General features: G+C 37.8%; 1 protein-coding gene across 1 annotated transcript in view; it reads left to right on the forward strand.

Annotated features, from left to right (window-relative positions):
- The first annotated feature begins 6,209 nt into the window (after window positions 1-6,209).
- LOC148943280 (programmed cell death 6-interacting protein-like) overlaps window positions 6,210-8,984 on the forward strand; it is a 28,092-nt gene continuing 25,317 nt past the window's right edge. The window contains exon 1 of the mRNA XM_089101075.1: window positions 6,210-6,455. Coding sequence (XP_088957201.1) covers window positions 6,247-6,455 — 209 coding nt within the window. The 5' untranslated portion in view covers window positions 6,210-6,246. The remainder of the gene's footprint in view (window positions 6,456-8,984) is intronic.

Raw genomic sequence — 8,984 nt, forward strand, 5'->3', positions numbered from 1 at the left:
ATAGAATTTGCTCAGCAGCATAATCTTGTATTGGCAAATACGTTGTTCCAACACAAACCATCCCAGAGGATCACCTGGTGCTCTCGAGATGGACAAGGGCAATTTCATGTGGATTACTTGTTAATATCCTCCCGATGGTAAAGCTCTATACAGAAGTGCAGAGCCTACCGTGGAGCCGACACAGGAGAGAAGAACAGCTCCGATCATATACTGCTAAAAGCTTCCCTGACCATAAAGCTCGCGTCCAGGATACGAACGCAACTTCCTCCGAGATACGATGTAGCATGTTTTCATGATAAAGTAGTCACAGAAGATTTCCGCTTGAAATTGTCTAACCGTTTTGACATTCTGTCCGCGGACGACGATAACGAACCAACCACCATATACATAGAAGACGAATGGAGGAAGATCAGAGACACCATAACTGACACCTGTAAAAAAAAGTCCTTAGCAGGCTAAATCGGAAGAGGAAAAAGTGGATCTCAGAAGACACCATCAAGCTATTAAACCAGAAACAGCAGATAGGTGCACAAGTGCACAGTGTTCAAACATTGAGAAAAGAATGCCATAAAGCCGCCCGCCGCCACAGACAACGCTACTGGGACCACGTGGCAGCAGATATCCAGAAGGCTGCTAGTCATTCAGATACCAGAGAGCTTTACCAACTACTAAAAGAAGCAACTGGGAAAAGCAAAATATCTCAACTGGAGTGAGAGGAGATGGAAAGCTTCTGTCAAGAAAAGATGACATAGTTCATGGCAGTACCACAAGAAAAGATGGCAGTACCAGTTCCAGAATCTGCTGAACTCCAGTCACAACATCTCTTCCACTCAAATGCCTCCCAATAATAGCGCTACTACACTCAAGCTAAGAAACCTTAAGTCAGTACCACCGAGTCAACAAGCCCCATACTGCAAAGTCAATGATCACTCCTCTCAATACAAGAGATGTCAAAGAGGCAATCAAGAAGTTGAGGAATCATAAGGCGCCAGGCACAGATTCTATCCCGGCAGAAGTCTACAAAGCTGCTCCTATTTTCGCCGAGAAACTACAGGAGCTCTTTTGATCAATTTGGTCTCAGGAACGGTTTCCCTAGGAATGGTAAAGCTCAATAATACTGACTGTCTTCAAGAAAGGCGGCTACACTGAATTCAAATACTGAAGAGGGGTCTCACTTATGGGCATTGCTGCAAAGGTCTTTGCAATGATTCTGCTTAACCGATTCCGCAAACTCTACAAAGAAAGAACCCATCCCAACCAATCTGGTTTCCGAGCCGGCATGGGCTGTATTGACTAACTTTTCACCTTGAGACAGATTTTTGAACGTAGAGCCAAGGATCAAAAAATAACCGTCGCTGTCTTCATCGACTTCATTAAGGCCTTTGATTCAGTCATCCTGGGAGGAATTTGGATGGCAATGGAAAAGGATTGTGTACCACCTAAGATAATAAGACTCGTTCAGGCTTACTGTCAACAAACACGAGCCTGCGCCAATGTGAACGGAGAACTTTCTTCACTATTCTATATCGTATTCGGTGGGAGGCAAGATTATGTACTCTCTCCTGAACAATTCAATTTTGTCGTCGACTGGGTAATGAAAAAGCAATGCTAAACTTCGAAGGAGTCAAGGTTAGTCCTGACTTCAGTACCATCGACCTTGATTATGTCGATGATGTTGCTCTTCTTGGCTAATCCCTTGGCGAAGCCCAGAATATGCTTCTGAAAGCCTCCGAAGTTGCAGCCCTAGTGGGGTTCAAGGTTAATATTCACAAGACTAAAGCTATGTCTAATGCACCGGATATAAACTCTGCCCCTATAAGCCTTAACTAAAAGCAGATTGAAGTTGTCAATAAATTCAAGTATCTCGGATCAAACATTGACATCAACGGCGGATGTAGCGAAGAAATCCAACGCCGTATTGCATTTGCTTCCGCTGTCTTTGTACAGCTGTGGAAGCCGCTATGGAAAAGGAAGGAAATCCACCGGAAAACAAGAATTTGCATTTATGATGCCCTAGTCCGATTGGTCTTACTGTACGGCTGTGAGACGTGGCCCTTAAAAGTCACCGAGGTGCACGCCCTCAACACTTTTGAACACAGATGCCTGAGGAACATATTGGGGTTACGACTCAGCGACCAAATCCCAAATACGATCACCCGCGAACGATGTGACCAGAAGTACGTCATCACATCTATCATTCCATGCCGCTGACTGTCCTGGTTCGACCATATTTACCAAAGACTGGCCGAGACTTTTACAAATCAAAGCCTACGCTGCAAATCAGCACCTGACTGGAGGAAACGACATGGAGGACAAGCCAAAACTTAGCTAAACCCCGTCAAATCTGACTTCGAGCCGATTGGCGGATTCCGGAGATATTGTCGCAGAGGGGACCCTTCATGGCTCGAAATTATCGTCCCATTGACCCAAAACGGGAACCTGTGGAATTCAACAGTCTGCCAGATCCTGTCGCCAGCGAGAGCTACATAGCTTGTGTCCTGATCCAAGCACAAGTAAGTACAAGTACTGGTTTTGTTTTAAATTTCGGGAATATGGCAGTAACTCAGGGTTTGTGTTGTCTTTAATGAAGCTGACATTTCTTGAAGTTTATCCCAAGTTCTTAGAATTTCATTCTTGAAAAAGCATATGTATGTTAAACAAAACCTAAAAATTCTGTGTTAATTATATTTATTATTATCATTATGTTCATATACTTTTATACTTTTGTTATTACTGTCAATATATCTATATTATTATTTTATGTTACAAGTTTCATCAATGCGGAGATATTTCAGAAATTGTGGTGTGCCACAGGGTCACGACCTTTTGAGATTTTTCTCCTGTAAATTAGAGTCCTGGAAATCCCGGTAAAAATTAGGAATTTTATTGCTGAACTAGAAATCCTGGGAAAAGCATATACAGTATATGTTAAACGGTAATGTTGCCATGTGCGTCTCATTTTTTTTCTTTTCTTTTTTTTTGTTCTCGACCATTTTATATGATAGTTGCGATCGGAGAAACTTGGACAGGAATTCAATCAGTTTGAAATTGAAAATTTCTAGTGCTTTTTAAGAGCCAAACTACATTTGGCCAATCTAGGGTCACTTAATGACAACCAGGCCCCCTTCCCCCTATCGTACCCTGTTTTGCCTCTGTTTCGTCCACGATTTTGAATCAAACTTTTAACATAGTATTTTACTAATATATTAGTATTATTAACATAGTATCTAGTTCCCTTTAGGGTAACTTCTAGCAACCCCACCCTCCCTCCCTGAAATTGTTCCGCGTACATGCATGTGTTTCCAATCAGTGACACAACAGGCGTCTCCAGAAGAATATCACAGTCGGCCTTCAGCTTACAGGTAAGTCTCCACTGCTTTGATAACATGGCGTATACCCGCATGCTCGAAGAAGCATGTAGCTTCTCGAAGAAGCTCGAAGAAGCATAAGAGAAGTTGAAAAAAGAAAATCTTACTATGCATTTGATTTGAGTATTCAGGAATTAAAAGCCTTAACACAAGAATCTTCAAAAGCGGCGGGTTTGGTGGGGGGTGGCATCCCCCCAACTTAAACTCCTGACACGATCAGCTAACAGTTAGTCAAGCAATAATAAGTAATAAATTGTACAAAAACTTGCAGAAATTATTTGAAAAAAACTACGTTTTCTAAAGAGTTAAAGAGGCTGCAAAAGCAGGGGGTTTGGGGGTCGGCAGCCCCCCAACTGTACCTCCTAATCCCTGTACATTTTAAGGTTCAAACTTGTGACCCAGTCTCTTTAACCCTTTAGAAAACATAGTTTTTTTTCAAATAGTTTCTAGCTATAAACGGTCTAAATAGCCGTGCCGGGGCCCAGCCAATGAAATCAGGATGAGGCTTACATTGTATGTAGTTAGAAGAAAATTGACAATGAGAAACATTATAAACAAACCAGTTGCGTAGCCATGTTGGGGCTCGGCCTCGATATCGACTTCATAGTTGTTTTTTCTTTCTTAAAACTGACACATTGACATTTCTGGCCACGATCTAAATAGGTCACAACTTTAAGGAAGAATTTGTATTTTTCCCAGGGTGGTTCTATCGAAGCTGTGGTGACGCCCTGACATCAAGGAAAGGCTGCGGTTTGAAGACAAGCGACAATGAAATCCAATGTATACAATCCTGGTGCGTAGCCGTGTTAAACCATGATAAAACTAAAGGAAATGATATGGAAAAGAATAAAACAGTAAAGGGGTATTTTGCAAGGAAGAGTTAGGGGACAGTTCGAAAAATATTAACACCTAAGGTGCCGATAGTTGGGTAAATGCATTTTTGAAATAGGGGGGCTGTGGAGTAGGGGAACAATCACTGAAGATTATAAATGTAATCCTTAAAAAAGGTGAGGTACTGACGTAGGAGAACTTTAATTAGTCCCTTTATGAGAAAGATAATGAGAGTAAGTGGGGTAATTATAGAGGCATCAAGTAGACTTTTGTAAGAAGTTTTAAGAGAAGAGCAGCTTAGTTTTAAGAAGAGGAGAAGATGTTTCGATCAAATTTACACTCTTAGATCAATAATTGAGGAGTGTCTGGGTCATTAAACTCTCTTAGTCCTCAGTTTAAAGTCCGAAATTAAGCAGGTTTACGTTTATCTTCATTTATATGGATTATTTAATCCATAATGAAATTCAATATATACAAGCCTGCTGCATAGCCGTGTTAAACCATGATAAATCTAAAGGAAATGATATAGAAAAGAATGAAACAGTAAAGGGGTATTTTGCAAGTTAGAGACAAGTTAGAGTTAGAGACAGTTCGAAAAATATTAACACCTCAGGTGCCGATAGTTGGATCTGCCACTGTCTTGGGTTATGTTCATCTTCAAAGTGCCTTTAGAAGCTCATAGTGTTATTACACGAGGTAAGCGTTTTTAAAATCAGAATATAATTTTCAAGACTGCTGTTGATATCCTAAGATAAACAATTAATGGGGCTTTCTGGCCAAAAGTTTTGCTTACGTTTCATATTATGACTGGCTTTTTTTGGACAGCTATGGAGCTTACCGTCGAACTTGGTACTCTTGTACATAAGTGATGCAGCATTCGTATAACTTGCCCTAATGGAAAAGTGTGAAGATTTAGCATTAGAATTACGACACGAAACAGGACTAGCTCGGCTCAAATCTTGAACAGAGAGAAGTGTTCACGTATTGTGCAGCTTTGTGATCGTAAGTAACAAGGTCAGCCTTGTTGCAAAAAAGCACCAACTATGCAGAAGAATAAAACCCTTATTATGAATATCCGTTGTTATTTTTCCAACCATAGCGTTTCGAATTGAATCAATTTTAAAAGTACTCTAATATTTTGTGAAGCCTAAATATCTTCAAAATTATATAAAAAATAGAAAATCCTCTCATTTTTTTACTTACAGAAAAATTTCAGCTTTAATCCTATGCGGTAATATTGCAGATTAATTTTATCGTTCACCCTGGGTATTACTGCTGTAATGAAGTCGCTACCCAGACAGTACATTAGGCCTTTTATGGAGAGTAAATTGCTTATCAACAATCTTGAGAGCAGATTTGCCTATCAACAATCAGGGGCAAATCTACAACATTTTCATTGGGGGAAGGGGCAAGAGGGGTCCACTTTCAGATATTCAAGGAGCATGGGCTATATAATAATTTTTTATCCACGTTACTGGGGGGGGGGGCAACTGCCCTCTTACCCCTCCCAAACTACGCCCCTGTCAACAATTATGAAACAACATTAGTTTTCGCAAGTAAACAAATTTTTATTATTGTTGAAAATAAACCAGAAATTTTCAACATCAGTTGAATATTCTTTTAATGCTTTTAATTAAACTCAAATTTAATCTGTGACTTTCACTGCCTGATTGACTGTCGACAGCTTTAGTTAAATACGACAAAACTTCTTCAGTGGATATTTCAAGACTCATGGTTAATTATACGTGAGTGACCAAGCTAATGATAAATAAAACAACCTTTATGGTAAAGTAACTGTTTTTTCTCGTCCAAAGTTGCAAGAACAAAAACAATTTTTCCCAAGATATTCACCCTTCAATTTCACTGCTTAAATTTGACGAATAACGATTTAATTTGTGGGTTGTTTTTTTCCACAATAATACTTAAAAAAAACATTTGTTGGTCGCTAAAACACGATTGTTGATTCGTTTCACTAGATCATGATAGAAGAAGAGTATACTGTTTCATCAGCATCAGTAGTAGTAAGAGTTCAGACACAAAAATAAAAATGTCTGAATTTGTGGGTGTGCCCTTAAAGATAACAAACGATGTTGACCTTATCAAACCACTTCAAGCGCTTCTTTCAGCCAGGTCATCTAGTGGAATTGACAAGCAAGATGATTATAAAGCTGCTATTTTTGAATTAAATAATTTGAGGCAGTCTGCCACAAGTAAAGGAATTGAGAAGGAAGATTCTTATTTAGAAGTAATGATTAAGTAAGACATGATTAATCTCATTAGAGGGTGAAATTCCTTGGTAAATTTTCTGATTAACTCACTAAGGACATACCTTAGAATAGACTTAGGCCTACTTCTAGAAGGAGGATTTCATCCTAAATCCAAATTTAACATTTTTTTTGTGCCTGCCAGAAATGAACTTTACCAACACAACCAACAGTAAAAGGTCAATATTTGGTAAATGTCTACCAAATCATATTATTGAATTATGCATAAAGTGAATATAGCCTACCACTTGATGCCTTTTTTTATGCTGATTACAAATATAGGTAAATATATACGAAATCATATTGTTGAGTTAGGAATAAAGTGAATGAACTATTCGATGCGTTTTTTTATGCTGATTACAATTATAACACGCCTTTCTACTGGAAATGTATTTCAGCCCCCCCCCTATGTAGGCTATACCTAACCTAACTCTGAATTGGCATATATAGGGGGGGGGGGGCTGAAACTCATTTCCAATAGAAATGCTTATTATATTTGTAATTAGCATAAAAAAAGGCATCATGGTGTATTCACTTTAGTCCTAACTCAATAATATGATTTCGTATATATTGACCCAAATATAGTAATCATTTCTATTGGAAAGGAATTTCAGCTCCCCCCCCCTATATATGTCAGTTCAGGGTATATATTTCTACAACCTAACCTAACCCTGAATTGGCATATATAGGGGGGGGGGGCTGAAATTCATTTCCAATAGAAATGATTATTGTAGTCATAATCAGCATAAAAAAATGCATTGAATGGTGTATTCACTTTATTCCTAACTCAATAATATGATTTGGTAGAAATTTACCCAATCATATTATTGAGTAACAACTAAAGTGAATATACCATTTGATGCCTTTTTTTATGCTGATTACGAATATAATAATAATTTCTGATAGAAATGATTATTATATTAGTAATCAGCCTAAAAAAAGGCATTGAATGGTGTATTCACTTTATTCCTAACTCAATAATATGATTTGGTAAATATTGATCCAGTAAAATTCTAGGTAAAATTCTACTTTAGCTACTTTTGACTATCTTGGAAAGGGGTTAGGTTAAGAAAATGAAACTTTCAGGGATGGGTCTACAGGCTAAAGTTTGTCCTGGGAAGGTATTTTGAAGTACCTACCTCCACTCCTTCTCCCTCTAGAGGGTCCTGACCTTTGATGACCTTTAAAAGTCTGTGAGTTATAAAATTTAAACCTTGCAAAATAGATCTTCTGCTTAAATAAAGCATAGCAAAAATTTTTTCAGCTTCACAACTTTGCTCAATCCCAACTTATGAGGTTTAAAGACATGAAAATACATTTCCTAAATTTTGAAAATAAATATTGATATGGCTTAAAATTCTGCTCAGATAACTGAAATTGCATTTTCAAAGTTACAGCCAGAGAAAAAGAAACTGATAACTGAAAACTAAGGTAAAATGTTGTTTTGTAAAAATTTCAATGGGTATAGCCTAGACCTGTCATGTTGGCAAATTTCATGACCCTCTAGAGCAAGAAGGAGTGGAGGTAGGTACTTCAAAATACCTTCCCGGGACATACTTTAGCCTGTCGACCCATCCCTGAAAGTTTCATTTTCCTAACCTAACCCCTTCCCAAGATAGCCAAAAGTAGCTAAAGTAGAATTCTACCAAATTCTAGTTTAGCTTCTTTTTGCTATATTCAAAAGGGGTTATGTTAGAAAAATGAAACTTTCAGTAGGCCAATGAATCCAGGGCCAAAAACATACTCTAGGAAGGTATTACCAAGCTTCCATGTTAACCCTCTTCTGATTTCTGAGTCTTAGAGATTTGCCTACTTGGCAGGTCTATAGGCTACCTATTGAAATTTTGACAAACTAACATTTTACCTTAATTTTCAGTTTCTTTTTCTCTGGTTTTAGTTCTGAAAATGCAATTCCTGCTTGTTGAGTAGAATTTTAAGCCATACCAATGGTTTTTTTTTGAAAATTTAGAAAATATAATGCATTTGAAACCTTATAAATTGGGATGAAGCAAAGTTGTGAAGCTGAAAACAGTTTTCTTGTACTTCATTTGAGTAGAAGATCTGTTTTGCAAGGTTTTGCTTTCATAACACAAAGATTTTGGTAAATATTTACCAAATCATATTATTGAATTACAACTAAAGTGAATATAGCCTACCACTTGATGCCTTTTTTATGCTCTTTACAAATATAATAATAATATTTGTCGGAAATGAATTTTAGCCCCCATCCCTCTATATACCAATTCAGGGTATATATTTGCTCATTAGGGGGGTGGGGGGAAAGTTTAAACTTACGTCTCATTTACATCAGAAATAAAATTAACCCCACCCCCCTAATGTGCAAATGTATAGCCTACCCTGAATTGGTATATATAGGGTTGGGGGTCAAATACATTTCTGACAAAAATGATTATTATATTTGCAAAGAGCATAAAAAAGGGCATTGAGTGGTGTATTTACTTTAGTCCTAACTAAATAATGTGATCTGGTAAATATTTACCAAGATTTATGTTTCCAGGAC

The sequence above is a fragment of the Artemia sp. Qi Xiang Cuo genome, chromosome 15 (assembly GCF_049724085.1).
Source record: "Artemia sp. Qi Xiang Cuo chromosome 15, ASM4972408v1, whole genome shotgun sequence".
Classification (NCBI taxonomy): Eukaryota; Metazoa; Arthropoda; class Branchiopoda; order Anostraca; family Artemiidae; genus Artemia; species Artemia sp. Qi Xiang Cuo.